Here is an 18,733-nt window from a genome sequence, read left to right as displayed (position 1 = left end):
AGATCAAATAAAAATTAATAATTCATGTGAATTACTTTGCTATAAGCCATGACAGGAAGTTCCCTGGTGCGTCTCTCTCCTCAAGTGGTCTCGTCTATAATGAAGAGTGTTGATGAATACAGTTAAGACAGTATTTATTACAACACAGTGCTGTTGAATTCCCAATTCTGATTGATCAGAAAGGGTTGATTCATCTTCCATAACAGCAGCTCTGACAACAGTGGTGCTAATGTTATTTCTATACTTGCGTTGTCTTGGCACAAAAACGGATATGAAAGTTTTCCACGAAATTGAGTCATACGTGAGCTGATGGCCGATGAGGCACATAGCACCAAGTTTGACGGTGTACGACGAGATTGGGTAGAATAACTTATTCTATCGACATTCACTGGATTTTGAGAAACAGTTTTTATTTTTTTAACAAATTTGATAATGTCCAACAAAATAATTTCTGCTTAGAATGTAAAACTGGCGAAATGACAGGAGCAATTTGTGAAAAATACTACTTGAAAAATAAAAAATATCTATATATACATTCTTACAAATACTTTTATTCCATATTTTGTTTTATTTTGTCCTCAGTTGGTTCAGCAACACGCGCTGCCATTTATTTTCCTCTACTCACGGTAGCTGATACCCTAGTAGTAGAGTAGCCAATCAGAGCGCGCAATTGCTCATATACAGTGAATGTGGATAGAATAAATATAAATACACAGTGGTGCTTGAAAGTTTGTGAATCCTTTAGAATTTTCTATATTTTTGCATAAATATGACCTAAAACAACATATTTTCACACAAGTCCTAAAAGTAGATAAAGAGAACCCAGTTAAACAAATGAAACAAAAATATTATATTTGATCATTTATTTATTAAGGAAAATGATCCAATATTACATATCTATGAGTGGCAAAAGTATGTCAACCTTTGCTTTCAGTATCTGGTGTGAGCCCCTTGTGCAGCAATAACTGCAACAATGATTCCGGTAACCGGCTTGGAGGAATTTTAGCCCATTCCTCCATACAGAACAGATTCAACTCTGGAATGTTGGTAGGTTTCCTCACATAAAGTGCTCGCTTCAGGTCCTTCCACAACATTTTGATTGGATTAAGGTCAGGACTTGGACTTGGCCATTCCAAAACAGTAACTTTATTCTTCTTTAACCATTCTTTGGTAGAACGACTTGTGTGCTTAGGGTCATTGTCTTGCTGCATGACCCACCTTCTCTTGAGATTCAGTTCATGGACATTTTCCTTTAGAATTCGCTGGTATAATTCAGAATTCATTGTTCCATCAATGATGGCAAGCCATCCTGGCCCAGATGCAGCAAAACAGGCCCAAACCATGATACTACCCCCACCATGTTTCACAGATGGGTTAAGGTTCTTGTGCTGGAATGCAGTGCTTTCTTTCTCCAGGACTTGTGTGAAAATCTGATGTTTTAGGTCATATTTATGCAGAAATATAGAAAATTCTAAAGGGTTCACAAACCAAAAAGTTCTATTTTGGTCTCATCTGTCCACAAAACATTTTTGCAATAGCCTTCTGGCTTGTCCACGTGATCTTTAGCGAACTGCAGACGAGCAGCAGTGTTCTTTGTGGAGAGCAGTGGCTTTCTCCTTGCAACCCTGCCATGCACACCATTGTTGTTCAATGTTCTCCTGATGGTGAACTCATGAACATTAGCCAATGTGAGCGAGGCCTTCAGTTGCTTAAAAGTTACCCTGGGGTCCTTTGTGACCTTGCCGACTATTACATGCCTTGCTCTTGGAGTGATCCTTGTTGGTCGACCACTCCTGGGGAGGCTAATGATGGTCTTGAATTTCCTCCATTTTGTACACAAATCTGTCTGACTGTGGATTGGTGGAATCCAAACTCTTTAGAGATGGTTTTGTAACCTTTTCCAGCCTGATGAGCATCATCAACGGTTTTTCTGAGCTCACAGATGTGCAATAGTGGATCATTTTCCTCAATAAATAAATGACCAAATATAATATTTTTGTCTCATTTGTTTAACTGGATTCTCTTTATCTACTTTTAGGACTTGTGTGAAAATCTGATGTTTTAGGTCATATTCATGCAGAAATATAGAAAATTCTAAAAGGTTCACAAACTTTCAAGCACCACCGTATTTGAAGGACTTATGTACTTATATTTATACATAATTTTTTTGCCATTTGTTTCATAATTTTTATTTATATAACCTTTTTACTAATTAACATCTAAAGTGTTCCATGAAGTGAACATAAAGTGAAATATATGTAAAGCACCTATAAACACATAAGACGTCCGTTTACAATTAATAATTAAAACTCTACGATCTAGACAATGTATGTGCATAAAATGTAAAATCTTAAATATCTTGGAAACTGTGGCCATTTAGCTGTTTTAAATGTCATATCTGAATTCAGCAAACCAAATCCCACAATAAACAGATTTAATCTCTGAAGCAGACAACTTCTGAAAATTTGTAGACCTGTGTACTGTGCGTTTATTAAAAGTATGACAGCATGAAACAAGAGTAAGTCTAGTGTTCGTGTTGGGGAGGAAAAAAAAAAAGGAGATGGGCAAAATAATGAAGTGGATAAAAAGATCTACCAGATTTACATTTCCTGTATTCCTCTCTACCAGATGTACATTTCCAGAGCGATGGGCCAATCACGTACCTCGTTTCATCTCAATGACGTAATTGCGTAAATGACGTAATTACGTCAATGAGATGAAACGAGGTACATGATTGGCCCATCGCTCTGTAACAACCAATGAATGCGCTCACTTCAAACAAAGAGTTGAAAGATGGCAGCCTCCGTGATCGAGGTGTAAAGATGCAAATCCGAGGCTGCCATCTTTCAAACAAAGTCGGAACGAATAGGATACGAATGTGGATTTGAGGGAAAAATCAGAAACATTTTTTTTTTCCAAGTTTTGAGATGAAAAAAGCGGAATTCCGCGAATTCGCGGAAAAATCACATCCCTGAAAAAAGGAACAGCTGGAGGACCAAATTGCAACTCATTAGGTCAACTGGCAATAGGTCATTAGCATGACTGGGTATAAAAAGGGCATCTTGGAGTGGCAGCGGCTCTCAGAAGTGAAGATGTGAAGAGGATCACCAATCCCCCTAATTCTGCACCGACAAATAGTGGAGCAATATCAGAAAGGAGTTTGACAGTGTAAAATTGCAAAGAGTTTGAACATATCATCATCTACAGTGCATATCATCATCAAAAGATTCAGAGAATCTGGAAGAATCTCTGTGCGTAAGAGTCAAGGCCAGAAAACCATACTGGGTGCCCGTGATCTTCGGGCCCTTAGACGGCACTGCATCACATACAGGCATGCTTCTGTATTGAAAATCATAAAATGGGCTCAGGAATATTTCCAGAGAACATTATCTGTGAACACAATTCACCGTGCCATCCGCCGTTGCCAGCTAAAACTCTATAGTTCAAAGAAAAAGCCGTATCTAAACATGATCCAGAAGCGCAGACGTCTTCTCTGGGCCAAGGCTCATTTAAAATGGATTGTAGCAAAGTGGAAAACTGTTCTGTGGTCAGACGAATCAAAATTTGAAGTTCTTTATGGAAATCAGGGACGCCGTGTCATTCGGACTAAAGAGGAGAAGGACGACCCAAGTTGTTATCAGCGCTCAGTTCAGAAGCCTACATCTCTGATGGTATGGGGTTGCATTAGTGCGTGTGGCATAGGCAGCTTACACATCTGGAAAGACACCATCAATGCTGAAAGGTATATCCAGGTTCTAGAGCAACATATGCTCCCATCCAGACAACGTCTCTTTCAGGGAAGACCTTGCATTTTCCAACATGACAATGCCAAACCACATACTGCATCAATTACAGCATCATGGCTGCGTAGAAGAAGGGTCCGGGTACTGAACTGGCCAGCCTGCAGTCCAGATCTTTCACCCATAGAAAACATTTGGCGCATCATAAAACGGAAGATATGACAAAAAAGACCTAAGACAGTTGAGCAACTAGAATCCTTGATTAGACAAGAATGGGTTAACATTCCTATCCCTAAACTTGAGCAACTTGTCTCCTCAGTCCCCAGACATTTACAGACTGTTGTAAAGAGAAAAGGGGATGTCTCACAGTGGTAAACATGGCCTTGTCCCAACTTTTTTGAGATGTGTCGTCATGAAATTAAAAAAAAAAAAAAAATCACCTAATTTTTCTCTTTAAATGATACATTTTCTCAGTTTAAAGATTTGATATGTCATCTGTGTTCTATTCTGAATAAAATATGGAATTTTGAAACTTCCACATCATTGCATTCTGTTATTTACAATTTGTACTTCGTCCCAACTTTTTTGGAATCGGGGTTGTATATAGACAGAGATGCCAACATACATGATTTGAGCGTAGCAGCTATGGATTTGAAGCACAATTATGGTGCTATATATAGACCTGTAAATAATACATTTTTCAACCGGTTTTGCCCGTGTATTGATCGAATCAACATATTTCTGGCATTCGGAATGTTCGACGTATCATTGTTTACACAGATTTGGATAATTCTGGGAATTTCCATATCCTGATGTTAGCTGTGCTGTGACTGGCTGAGAGGTGACCTGATTCATGCTCTCGGCCAATCACAGTGCGTGTTTAAATGCAGTGTTCAGAAATGTGCAGTAGTGATGCATAATCTTCTTCCTGGAAGCAGAGCAGAAACTCTTCGTCAGTCGTGTTCCAGAACTGAAACTTTTGATTTCTCTCACAAACTAGTGTCAGGTGTGAAGTGGAGACAGACCATGGATTGTGAAGGATGGAGTCTCTGCCTAAAAAGAGGAATCTATGTGAACAGCAAGTTCTAGCTGAATACACAGCCGAGTGAGCAGCCTGGTCACACACAAACAATTCATGATTACCAAAGGTTCAGTGTGCCACAGCCAGTCATACAACAGAAGTAAATTACCTAAGTAACTTCAGCATGTTCAGTTTAATTAAATGTTGTATGGAGAGGCATTTCTCAGGATCGACTTTATTAAGTTAACTCCAGTATTAGACAGGTGCACAGTTCAGGAAGTACAGTGGTGCTTGAAAGTTTGTGAACCCTTTAGAATTTTCTATATTTCTGCATAAATATGACCTAAAACATGATCAGATTTTCACACAAGTCCTAAAAGGAGATAAAGAGAACCCAGTTAAACAAATGAGACAAAAATATTATACTTGGTCATTTATTTATTGAGGAAAATGATCCAATATTATAAATCTGTGAGTGGCAAAAGTATGTGAACATCTAGGATTAGTAGTTAATTTGAAGGTGAAATTAGAGTCAGGTGTTTTTCAATCAATGGGATGACAGTCAGGTGTGAGTGGGTACCCGGTTTTATTTAAAGAACAGGGATCTATCAAAGTCTGATCTTCACAACACGTTTGTGGAAGTGTATCATGGTACGAACAAAGGAGATTTCTGAGGACATCAGAAAAAGCGCTGTTGATGCTCATCAGGCTGGAAAAGGTTACAAAACCATCTCTAAAGAGTTTGGACTCCACCAATCCACAGTCAGACAGATTGTGTACAAACGGAGGAATTTCAAGACCATTGTTAGCCTCCCCAGGAGTGGTCGACCAACAAAGATCACTCCAAGAGCAAGGTGTGTAACAGTCGGCGAGGTCACAAAGGACCCCAGGGTAACTTCTAAGCAACTGAAGGCCTCTCTCACATTGGCTAATGTTAATCTTCATGAGTCCACCATCAGGAAAACACTGAACAATGGTGTGCATGGCAGGGTTGCAAGGAGAAAGCCACTGCTCTCCAAAAAGAACATTGCTGCTTGTCTGCAGTTCGCTAAAGACCACATGGACAAGCCAGATGGATATTGGAAAAAATGTTTTGTGGACAGATGAGACCAAAATAGAACTTTTTGGTTTAAATGAGAAGCATTATATTTGGAGAAAGGAAAACATTGCATTCCAGCATAAGAACCTTATCCCATCTGTGAAACATGGTGGTGGTAGTATCATGGTTTGGGTCTGTTTTGCTGCATTTGGGCCAGGACAGCTCGCCATCATTTATGGAACAATGAATTCTGAATTATACCAGCGAATTCTAAAGGAAAATGTCCATGAACTGAATCTCAAGAGAGGGTGGGTCATGCAGCAAGACAACAACCCTAAGCACACAAGTCGTTCTACCAAAGAATGGTTAAAGAAGAATAAAGTTAATGTTTTGGAATAGCCAAATAAGAGTCATGACCTTAATCCAATCGAAATGTTGTGGAAGGACCTGAAGCAAGCAGTTCATGTGAGGAAACCCACCAACATCCCAGAGTTGAAGCTGTTCTGTACGGAGGAATGGGCTAAAATTCCTCCAAGCCGGTATGCAGGACTGATTAACGGTTACCAGAAATGTTTAGTTGCAGTTATTGCTGCACAAGGGGGTCACACCACATACTGGTGTTCACAAACTTTCAAGCACCACTGTAAATACAGTTAATTTTGTTATTGAAAGACCTATACATAGTCTTTTACTCTAGCTTTTGTTGTTGATCATGATGAAACTAATGAAACACTGTATTACAGTACAAACGCAGTTATCTGAACCCCTTTTATCTGAACATCCTCTTAGTTACATTACATGGCATTTAGCATAAATCCAGACCGACGTACAACGAGTTCAAGAGTCAGGTACATGAAGTGTTGAACTTCTAGACAAGAATGTTCTAGTGCCAGCTGAACAAGTGACAGCAATACCTAGTGTAATATTCTGTTGAAATACCAATACTCAAACAGCCAAGGAAACAAACCAACCATATAAAAGTATATCTAATTAGAACTCAAAACAGCTAACCCCAGGCTAGACCATACACAGCCTGGGTTGGTCTAGACTGAAACGCAGTTATGCAGTGGGCAGGGAAGAAGGAGAGAGATGCAGCCTGAAGAGGTGAGTCTTCAGTTTGCGCTTGAAGGTGGTCAGAGAGTCAGCAGTTCTGACCTCAATGGGAAGGTCATTCCACCAACGAGGAACCAGGGCAGACAGTAGTCTTGAGCAGGCTGGGCAGGAGTGGAGGAGGAGAGGCCAAGGCGACCAGTAGTAGCAGAGTGTAGGGATCTGGCTGGTGTGTAGGGGCAGAACAGACTCTGGAAGTATGCTGGCCCTAACCCCTTGACAGCCTGGTAAGGTAGCACCAATGTCTTAAATTTGATGCAAGCTGCGATAGGTAGCTAGTGCAGTTCTACAAGCAGAGGGGTGACATGGGAAGAATGAGGGAGGTTGTAGACCAGGTGAGCTGCAGCATTCTGGATGAGCTGTAGGGGTCTGATGGCAAAAGCTGGAAGGCCAGCAAGGAGAGAGTTGCAGTAGTCCAAGAGGGAGAGGATCAGTGCTTGGACCAGAAGCGGAGTAGAGTAGGTGGTAAGAAAACGGCGGCTCCTTCAGATGTTGTACAGGAGGAAACTAAACATCCGGTCACTGCAGCAATGTTTGCCGAGGAGGAGAGTTCATCATCGAACACGTCCCCTAGGTTCTTCACACTGGGTGAAGGAGACCTAGAGATGTCCCCCATGGAAACAAAAATGTCCAGAGGTGGAGAGGATGGAGCAGGAATGTTAATTACCTCCGTCTTGCCTGGGTTGAGCTTCAGGTGATGGTTCTCCATCTAGTTCTGTACGTCATGCAGGCAAGCAGGGGCAGACATACATGTCAGAAGGAGGAAAAGAGAGAAACAGTTGGGTGTCATCAGCATAGCAGTGGTAGCACAGACCATGAGCAGAGATAATTGGGCCAAGAGACTGAGTGTTGAGGGAGAAGAGAAGTGGACCAAGGACTGAACCTTGAGCGACACTGGTGGTAAGGTGTTGATACAGAACCACGTAACCTGGAAGGAGCGACCAGAGAGGTAGAACTTGAACCAGCCTAGGGCTGTCCCACAGATCCCTTGAGGTGATAAGGATGATAGGAGGATGGAATGATCAACAGTATCAAATGCAGCAGAAAGATTAAGGAGAATCAGCACCAAGGAGAGGGAGGCAGCATGTGCTGAATGAAGTGCCTCACTGACAGAGAGAAGCACAGTCTTGGTTTAGTGTCCAGCACAGAAGCCAGACTGGTGAGGATCCAGGAGGTTGTTCCATGAGAGAAAAGAGGGGAGTCGATTAGCAACAGCACGTTCAAGCATCTTTGACAGGAAGGGGAGAAGTTCTTGATGACTGAGGGGTCCAAGGTGGGTTTTTTCAGCAGAGGGGTGATGTGGGGCCATTTGAACCTGGAAGACAACAGAGAACATCCAGAGAACATCCAGAGAACAAGGAGGAGTTGATGAGGGAGGATGTCAGAAGTGATGGTCTGGAGGAGAGACGAGGGGATAGGGTCAAGGGCACAGGTGGTCGGATGGTGAGAGAGCAGGAGCTGGGAAACAGAAGTGGAAAGATGGGATAAAGCAGGCAGCAAGGGGGAAGAGACAGGGGGGTGGGGAGGGGAAAGCGGGTATGGTGAAGGAGTTGTGGATGGCTATGATCTTCTCAAAAAAGACTGAAGTCCTCTGCAGTGATGGAGGACTGAGGTGCAGGTGGTGGAGAGTTGAGGAGAGAAGAGAAAACAGAAAACAGTTGACGAGGGATGGAGATGGAAGTGTGAATTTTGGAGGGATAAAACTTAATTTTGGCTGATTTGAATGAGGCTGAGAACTCAGCAAGGAGGGAGTGGTAGCAGGAAAGGTCAGCAGTAGTTGGCCAAACTTTTTTCCCCCCAGAGTTTTTGGATAATTGAGCTTATACTGTACAGTAAACCCTGCATTAATTTTCCTCAAATAGTAGCTCAAAATGGCCTGGGTTGGATCTCTGACCTTCCCTGAAATTTGGTTTCTGGGGGCCTTGGCGGCCCCCAGCCTAATAGGAAGCTTCACTTCACTCATGTTCACCTCACTGCACTCAGAGATGCTACTCTTTTTCATTTGTCAGTGTTGGAATCTCTGCATAAAGATATAATTGCTGCTCAGATGCAGTCAAATTCTGTAAAACTGACAAGACACCAGTGCTTCACAGTAGAGATAATGACCCAAAACATTGTGTCTGTCTGTTTACACTAGACTGTTAACAGACAGACACACAAACAAACTGCACTGATTACAATACCTTGCCCCGCTTATTCCGTTGCGGGCGAGGTAAAAATATGTACTTGCAAGATGAATTTTGCTCCTCTTCAACACTAGATGGCAGCACCAGAGATAGGAGCACACAGAGCATGACGTGTGAGTCAGAACCTAAACTGCCTTGAAACATGTTTATTTAATAGTCTAAAACGTTAAGCTAACCCAAAAGGCAGCATCATGGCACACATACATATCCAACACCATGCGCTCAGCCTTGTTTCATTCAGCCTGCATGAACTCTAAAACAAAAATTCTGCAATTCAGACACAGACACTATCTATTCCCAAAGTAAAGGAAAAAAAAAAAGTAAAATTTTATATCGGGCATTAGTGAATACAACTTGATAATCAGCATGAGACAAGACACATCCCTACAGCCTTCACAAGACAACATAAAATTTTAATACACTTATTTTATAATGACATAATAAACTTGTCCCATCAGCACTCCAACTGCTGTCTGTCTGACATCCACCTGAAATTCACGAGCAAACTACACTTACCAATTTAACTGTACAGTTGAGAAAAACAATCAATCATGATTTTATTTTGTATATTTCCTCATTCCTCTGAAATTAGTTTCTGGATTACACCTCTGCCAGCACAACACATGATGTGCTCTGAATCGCTTTTAGACATGAGTGCGACTTGCATCAAGTACAGCACACAGATAGAAAGCAGAGTGGAGTGCACATATATACAGTGTTTAAACTTTAAAGGAACTACCTTTGGATGGCTATGAATTCTGGATAGTGTGAAAATGTTGAGCCGTAGTGTACCCATGAGCCATTGCAGAATTTTTGTTTTAGAGTTCATGCAGGCTGAATGAAACAAGGCTGAGCGCATGGTGTTGGATATGTGTGTGCGCCATGATGCTGCCTTTTGGGTTAGCTTAACATTTTAGACTATTAAATAAACATGTTTCAAGGCAGTTTAGGTTCTGACTCACGTCATGCTGAAGCAAAATCCATCTTGCAAGTACACATTTTTACTTCGCCCGCAACGGAATAAGCAGGGCAAGGTATTGTAATCAGTGCAGTTTGTTTGTGTGTCTGTCTGTTAACAATCTAGTGTCCAGATGGTTGCACTGATCGACTTCAGATTTTCAGGGTAGGTGGGCAATGGTTTAATAGATTACCTGATTAAATTTTGAGGGTAATCAGGTCATGGTGAAGGTCACCAGAAAGGTCAGGCGAGGTTTGTTTTGCCTGGCAACACTTGTTTATTTGATATTTGACAACACGAGATTCTGTCTCAGGCTACTTGAAAATACAATGTTTAAATGGTTTAAATCATTTTCGAAAAGCGTTATCTGAAAGGACGCCAGGTATGTTTTAATAAAGTACAGTTTTTTGATGCTGGAAAAGTAACCTAGCTCCAAGACCAGGGACAAGGTTTTAATTAGGAATTAACATTAGGAATCGGATCTGATCCAACTCTAACTCCTGGACTTTCTGCAGTGAGGACCATTTTAATTTAAAGCTTTAAAGGTTCTCAAAAAGTATCAGGGAGGCAGACTCAGTAAATATCTTTAAACGTCAGCTAAAACATTCCTTTTTAAAATTAGCATACAGCTAGTTGTTTCTGTACAATTTTAACTTATTTTTATCTTTTTCACTGTAACAATTACTTTTTTCTTTCCTTTCCATTTTGTCAATGTTGTCTTTTATATATTTTACCATGATGTCCACTTTATATTTTATGTCTCATCTTTTAATGTAAAGCACTTTGAGCTGCAGTCTCTCTGTGAAAAGTGCTATAGAAATAAAATTTATTATTATTATTATTATTATTATTATTATTATTAAAAAAAGCAGTGTGGGTTTTCCTTGGAAGTAATCAGAAGTTTCAGTAATAAATTAGCAGCATTAACTTTGACATTTTAACCAAGAAAACTTCAGTACCTCCTTCTCCTTCAGGAAGACGTCCAGCAGAGGAAGTATTGTTCTTGAAAGCAAGTAAAAACAGGGACACTGTGTGAAAGAAACATGGCAGAATAAAAGCCCTCAGTGTGTTTTCTCACATGACTGATAGTGTAATGTGGTGTGGCATACGTACAGCCCTGCGTGAGTGTGTCTCAGTCGGCAGAGGCTTTTCCTTCATACACTGCACTCGAAAGTCCGAATCCACCTCCAGGATGCCATACTTTGATGTTTCTGTAAATGCAAGCATGTCTCATAGCCATCTCTTATTTCAGTGATTCAAAATCATGATGCTGAAGTATAGTAGATAGAAGACAGCTACCAAAACACCAGATCATCAGCAATGCGCTAGCTCACACAGCCGTACCAATCACAAAGCCAAGGAGTAACTTTTGTGCAGACTGATTAGATCTTCCAAACAAAACAATCAGAATCAAAATCCATTGAAATCTCAGGGAGGAGCAGCAATTTTTGTGAATTGTGAATGGATGCGTGATGGCAATAGCCTATGGCCAGTAAGCTAAATATATACATGTAGCGCGCGAAAATCTTGTCAACAGTAGAATACACAGCCATGGATGACTGCTGAGTAATAAATTAGCAACTTGTAAATGAAAATTCAACAAACTCAATAGTAACTTTTGTGAAGACTCACAATCATCCAAATAAAACAATCTAAATAAAAGCCCATAGAGAACTCTGGTAGGAAAAGCAAATTTCCAAAAAGTTCACCACGCAGCTTAATTAGCAATGTCTTAATGAGAAATCAACAAATGAAATAGTAACTTTTTGTGAAGAACAATTAGATTTTCAAAAGAAAACAAATCAGAATCAAAATCCATTAAAAACTCAGGAAAGAGTAGCAATTTTCCTGAAAGTTCGTTAATCGGCCTAATTAGCAACTTGCTAATGAGAAATCACAAAACCAAAGAGTAACTTCTGTACACACTGATTAGATCTTCCAAACAAAACAATCCAAATCAAAATCCATTGAAAACTCAGGGAGGAGTAGCGATTTTTGTGAATTGTGGACGGATGATGGATGGACGTCGCGTGATGGCAAAAGCTCATCGGCCTATGGCCATGTGATATAATAATAACAACGACACGTACATGTATAACTGGGTTCATGATTAAAGGTTTAAAAGAGCATTTCAAGCTCCTCCAAAGAAATACATCCAAGATATATACACACACACACACACACACACACGTATATAATAAAAAAATAAATATCATACTCACCCTCATCCTTGCACTCGTACGAGAGGACCAAGTTACCATCTTCACCTTTCCTCTGCAACTTTGCAAAGTGCTTTGTGAACTTTCTGAGACTGAAGTCCTCTTTAAACAGTGTGTCGCTGGAGAAAAAACACAGCACTTGAAGATCAGGGGCTGTATTCTTATTAAAAAACAAACAAACAAACAAACAAACAAACAAACAAACAAACAAACAAACAAACAAACAAACAAACAAACAAACCACAACTTGGGATAAATGTAGCTGTCTAATTTAATACAAATTCAATGTACTTGGTAATCCCTGTTCAGTTTTTTCAGTCTAAGACAAATTCTAAGTGTTTAATACTCAAGAACAGCTCCTAAACCTGTTCCTGAACCAACATGGTTTTGACCAAAATTGCAGTGCATTCAGAAGTGTGCAAAAGTCTTCAGTGCATGTAAAGAAATGCTGTAGACCAAAAACGGCTTAAAATTAATGAAATGTTTCAACATTAAAAAAAAAAAAATACTATAAACAATAAGCCATAATAAATGAAACAAACAAAGTCAATATTTGGTATGAGACGACCCTTTGCTTTAAAAAAGTAGTCTCAGGTACAATGAGTGCTGTTTTATAAGGAAATGAGCTGTAGGTTTCACTGAGCATCTTGCAGAACCAGCCACAGTTCTTCTGGACACTGTCACACTTGCTTCTTAATTTTGCAGCAAAACCCATCTTTTTTTTTTTTTTTAAATCTGAAAAGTGGTCTCTTATGTACTATGCTGCTCAGATACAAACTTTTTTTCTGTAACATTTAATTTTGTGAAAACAAACATTTGGAACTCTAAAATGTTTTTGTACTGACTTGATAATGTAGAGGTCATAAAATAGAAATGTATAACAAAGTTTGTATGAAAAAAATGGGGGGCCTAAGACTTTTGCACAGTACTGTACTTTGACATCTTTATATTTGACAAAATATAAAGATCATGATGTGTAAAGAAGTGAGTTTAACAGTCTGCCTGAAGATGCCTCATGCTGGGATCAGATTACACGAATTTAGCCCGATTTTGACATGATTTTATCTTGCTGGACGAATTTCCATCATCAGGCCTGAATATGAACAACGACAACAACAACAACTGGCCTTGTAGTGCGACATAGCCTAATGGTTAGAGAAGCAGCTTTGGGACCAAAAGGTTGCTTGTTTGATTACCTGGACCAGCAGGAATGGCTGAAGAGCAAGGTGCCTAACTGCTCCCCAGGCTGCTCTGGGTATGTTGTGCATCACTCTGGATAAGAATATCTGCTAAATGCCTGTAATGTAATGTAATGTAATATAATCAAAGAAAAGCGATGCCAAGTCTGGGACACCCCATGACACCCCAACAAAAAGTCTAGCCTGCCAGAATTTTTTGTATTTTCCTCACCAAGTTACCAAGTAACTCCTCCGACGTGTTACTTGATAGCCATGATTGACATTTTCTTGACTCTCCTCCCCGACATGAATGATGATTGGTCAGGGTTAAAACTGTAGTGTTGTCAGCATCCTGACCAAGACATGACAAGAATTTACACCACTATGACCTTATAGCTTAATCTGACATGGTGTGTATCATGAAAGACAAAAAGTATCATGTACTCTGATCCCAGCATATAACCTTGCTGGCTACGTGTGATGTGTGATCATGTAGTGGCTGTCAGAATGTTCTTTTTTAAAACGATTACCTTTTTAAAATATTCACTCTGACGAAACACTAAAAATTAGCTAAATATTAGTATGCATTTGTTTTTCATGCATCTCAATGACCATTTCCATCCATCCATTATCAATCATGGGAGAAGCCTGAGCCAAACCCAAGCTGACTTCAGGCGAGAGGTGGGGTTCACCCTAGACTGGTTGTGAATCTATCACAAGGTGACAAAGAGATGAACAACCATCACATTCACACCTATGGGGGATTTAAAGTAGCCAGTTGACCTACATGACTGTTGAGGAAACCTGCACAGGTACAAGGAGAACATGCAAACTCCACACAGAAAGGCCACAGTCAGCCATAAGGTTCAAACCCAGAACCTTCCTACTGTGCACCACCGTGCTGCCCAGTGACCATTTTTCATATGGTCTTTTTTTAACAAATCACTGCTTTAATTTTTTGGGAGAATTCCTAGGGGAAATACAAGAAAGCATACCCTCCGATCACAATGACATCAGTGTGCACTGCAAAGTGTTTCACTGCCAGGTGAAGGCATGCAACTGCTCCGAGTCGCTCCTGTACAAACATGCACAAAAAGGTTGGTCGTAAAGTTGTCCAAATGTGCCTTCATGAAGCATAGCAAGATAGACTGATGGTAGATTGTGCCTTAAATGATTAAATAAATTCTGAAGGGCATCACTGCTTCTATTACTGTCTGGAATGTACCCAAAACACATCACATCCCTTACAGAAAAAACACATGAATTTCCCATGTATTTCACATGTGATCACGTTACCACATGTGGTAACATGTGGAATACATGGTATCAGATTTTGTAACATATGTTACCATGTAGAGCACATGTGTAAAACGTTCCTACATGTGATTCACATAAAATTGGGCCAAAACCATGTTTCCCATGTGCAAAACACATTTTCCACATATTTCACATGTGAAAAATCACGTGAAGTACATGTGGTTTTTCTGTAAGAGATTGAGTGTGTTACACTTCTCACTTTAATTGTATACAGTGTATACAATTAAATATATACAAGTAATGTACAGAACTGCATTTGGAGTCAGTCCTGGATTTGATTTTACCATACTTCATTAGTTCTTGTCCCATCATTAAGGACTTGAACACTGGGGAAGTCTTGAGCCCAGAGCTGGAATGCTTCATGGTAAAGTGCATTGGTCTATGGAGGAGGAAAAATAATGTTAAAAGAAGGTTTAATAATAATATTAACAATATAGCTATCAAACTTAAAATTACTAGTATAGTTTGAGAAATGAACATTATTCTACAGTATTGCAGTTTTATTATCGTTACTATATTATTACTTTTTTTTAATAGTATATCCAAAATGATTATAGTGATTACAGACTGCTTCTCCATGCATACAATAAAACAATTTAAACCATGTCTTTTAATAGCATGGCAACTTAAAAGTAGTGTCATAAGAGTGACAAAACAATTAATTAAATATACTACAGTAAAACCCTGGTAATATGACCATTCAAAGAGATACTAGAAAAGGATATTGCTGCCACACCAGGGGGAAAAGAAAAAAAAAAATCAGTATAACGTAATAATGTGAAAAGTTTATTACAACAATATGTTTTCACGTTATAACCTGTTAATTTGGTTTCACGTTATAACGTGATCATATTGTTAAAACATGAAACTTTTCATGTTATAACGTGATAACTTTAATCTTGTGGGTAAATCCACCTCAAATCACCAGATTTCAGAAAATGTTCCCAACTGACCATCTCCAATTTGTTTCGTACTTTCACAAACTAATGTTATGATTCCCAGTAAACACCATACAAGTTTGCATGTTCTCCCCGTGCCTGTGTGGGTTTCCTCCAGGTGCTCCGGATTCCCCCCAGTCCAAGGACATGCAGGTTAGGATAATCTCATTATCTCTAGCCGCTTTATCCTGTTCTACAGGGTCGCAGGCAAGCTGGAGCCTATCCCAGCTGACTACGGGTGAAAGGCGGGGTACACCCTGGACAAGTCGCCAGGTCATCACAGGGCTGACACATAGACACAGACAATCATTCACACTCACACCTACGGTCAATTTAGAGTCACCAGTTAACCTAACCTGCATGTCTTTGGACTGTGGGGGAAACCGGAGCACCCGGAGGAAACCTATGCGGACACGGGGAGAACATGCAAACTCCGCACAGAAAGGCCCTCGCCGGCCACGGGGCTCGAACCCGGACCTTCTTGCTGTGAGGCAACAGCGCTAACCACTACACCACCGTGCCGCCCTGGTTAGGATAATTGGTGGCTCTAAATTGACCATAGGTGTGAATGAGTGTGAGAATGGTTGTTTGTCTCTATGTGTCAGCCTTGCGATGACCTGGCGACTTGTCCAGGGTGTACCCCGCCTCTCGCTCATAGTCAGCTGGGATAGGCTCCAGCTTGCCTGCGACCCTGTAGAACAGGATAAGCAGTTGCAGATAATGGATGGATAGTTTTCGAGATATTAGGGCTTTAAAAATGGGGCGGGACACTGATTTTACTGTAAAAACGAGCGGTACAGAAAAAAAATGCCAAGTTCAATAAGTCATTACTTTTGAACTATTCACGCTAGATGCATGAAATTTTCTTAGGTACTAGATGTCTTTAACTACTATAAAAGAAGATCCACGGTTGTATATTTGTCAGTTTATAGCTTGCTGAAAACTGTTTAAAAAAAAAAAAAATTTGCGCTTTGGAGCAGCTTTGGCCCTCTGTACTTGCACGTTAAAGCACATGAGATCTTTCAAATTTTGGTATTTATTTTTCATGTTATAGTACTATTTTGGTGGTGAAGTATTTTTCTAAAAGAAATAAAATTTTCTGATTTATGAGGCATGAAAAAAAATCATTTCACGCCTATATTTCAAAGGCATATTGCTCATGTATGACAAGGTCAACCATAAAAAGAATTATACCACTGGAAAGAGCATGTGTTCATGAATACAGGGTTAGTCAAAATTATGCTAACACTAATGGATTATTTTTCTCCTGCAGATAGACGTATGACCATATCTCGACCACACATTTCCAGGTCGATGGATAGGTCACGGTGGACCATTGCCGTGGTTTCCACACTCTCCTGATTTGATGCCCTGTGATTTCTGGTTATGAGGTATGGTGAAGGAGCGCGTGTATAGCAGGAAAGTTCATGATATCAATGACCTCAAGGACAGAATAAGGACTGTGGTATCATCTATTCCCCGCGAAATGTTTTTTTGTGTGTTGAACACGATGGCGAACAGGTTGAGACCATCCTGTAAATCATTTTGCACATATAATGTATGTTTTGTGAATAAATGGTTCCTACCACTTAAGTGTTAACATAATTTTGACTAACCCTGTATATTCACAAAATAAGAAGTTGATATCTTGAACCAAACTATATTTATTAAGGTATCAAATACACCATGTTTTGCTCCAGACAGAAATGCCGTTTCAAGGCATATTCTATATGCTCCAAGTAATACATAAAATCTGGAAATTGATAAATTCATATAGATTTTTAATATTAGGCTATTATTAGAGTCAAGATTCAAGATGTTTATTTGTCATATACACAATAACAGACACAGCGGTTTATTATTGGGTAATGAAATTCTTATTTTGCAACTGCCTGACCAAACTATGCTTACTAATATAAAAAAATATATATATAAAATATGAAATATAAAGTGCATATGGAATGCAAAATATAAAAGTAGAACGAAAATAAACAAAGATTACATAAAAAAGGCAATCAAACAATATGCAAACATATAAAAAAATATACTGTGCTCTGTGCAATGTCTTGTGCAAAATTGCAAATATAGAGGTAGGTGGTGATTATAATCCGTGGTTCAAAAGCCTGATGGAAATATAGAGGTAGATGGTGATTATAATCTGTGGTTCAAAAGCCTGATGGCCAGTGGAAGGTAGTGGGAATCGTCCACAAGTAATGAATCAAACTTCTGTGAAATCTTGCAGATATAGTTCCTGGTAAATAGGTTGTGTTTGTATGACCAACAATGGTGGATAGGTAACATATGTGCAACATCAGACAAGGAACAAGATGCACAAGTAATATCCTCATGGTCCCTCGAAGACTTGCAGTTGGCCTAGGAGGGAGGATCTCTGTTGGGTTCCTCTTGTACATATCTTGAAGATTACTGATGCTCCACTTACATCAACCAGCAAGAAATATAAACTTCTATCTGATGTTGAAAAGCAAATCAATACATTGTTCAAACTCTTCAAGTAGACAGTATTTGTTTGAAGTTTTGCTTCTACTGACACTGTTTGTTTAAATTGAAGAACTGGGTATGGTAAAACTTGCAGAATAAGCATTAGACATAAAATTTAAGATTTAGACAATTTAAAATTTAGACATAAAATACAAATATTAGCTCTGACAATTTTGTGATTGTATTTTAAGTACAGTGGCTGAAAAGTGTCCAGTAACTGAGTAAGGTATCAAATACGCCATGTTTCACCACAAACAAATGTAAAATATAGATTTTACATTTGTTTGTGGTGAAACATGGCGTATTTGATACCTTAATATAGTTTGGTACAAGAGCCAACTTCATATTTTGTGAATATATTAATGAAGACATGCTCTTTCAAGTGGTATAATTCTTTTTATGGTAGACCTTGTCATACATGAGCAATATGCATTTGAAATATAGGCATGAAATTATTTTTTTCATTTTTAATGCCTCATAAATCAGAAAATTTTATTTCTTTTAGAAAAATGCTTCATCACCAAAATA

The 18,733-nt window shown here is 39.3% G+C and overlaps 1 protein-coding gene across 1 annotated transcript in view; it reads right to left on the bottom strand.

Annotated features, from left to right (window-relative positions):
- Window positions 1–18,733, bottom strand: part of zgc:136439 (uncharacterized protein LOC678627 homolog) — a 33,312-nt gene that overhangs the window by 271 nt on the left and 14,308 nt on the right. Inside the window, exons 2-7 of the mRNA XM_060929027.1 lie at window positions 15,058–15,147; window positions 14,447–14,526; window positions 12,277–12,392; window positions 11,168–11,265; window positions 11,014–11,082; window positions 36–94 (exon numbers count right to left, since the gene is read on the bottom strand). Of these exons, the coding sequence (XP_060785010.1) occupies window positions 36–94; window positions 11,014–11,082; window positions 11,168–11,265; window positions 12,277–12,392; window positions 14,447–14,526; window positions 15,058–15,147 (512 nt within the window). The remainder of the gene's footprint in view (window positions 1–35; window positions 95–11,013; window positions 11,083–11,167; window positions 11,266–12,276; window positions 12,393–14,446; window positions 14,527–15,057; window positions 15,148–18,733) is intronic.

This window comes from Neoarius graeffei, chromosome 9 (genome assembly GCF_027579695.1).
Source record: "Neoarius graeffei isolate fNeoGra1 chromosome 9, fNeoGra1.pri, whole genome shotgun sequence".
NCBI lineage: Eukaryota > Metazoa > Chordata > Actinopteri > Siluriformes > Ariidae > Neoarius > Neoarius graeffei.
The sequence above is the reverse complement of the archived record's forward strand: the minus strand, read 5'-3'. Positions and strand labels throughout refer to the sequence as shown.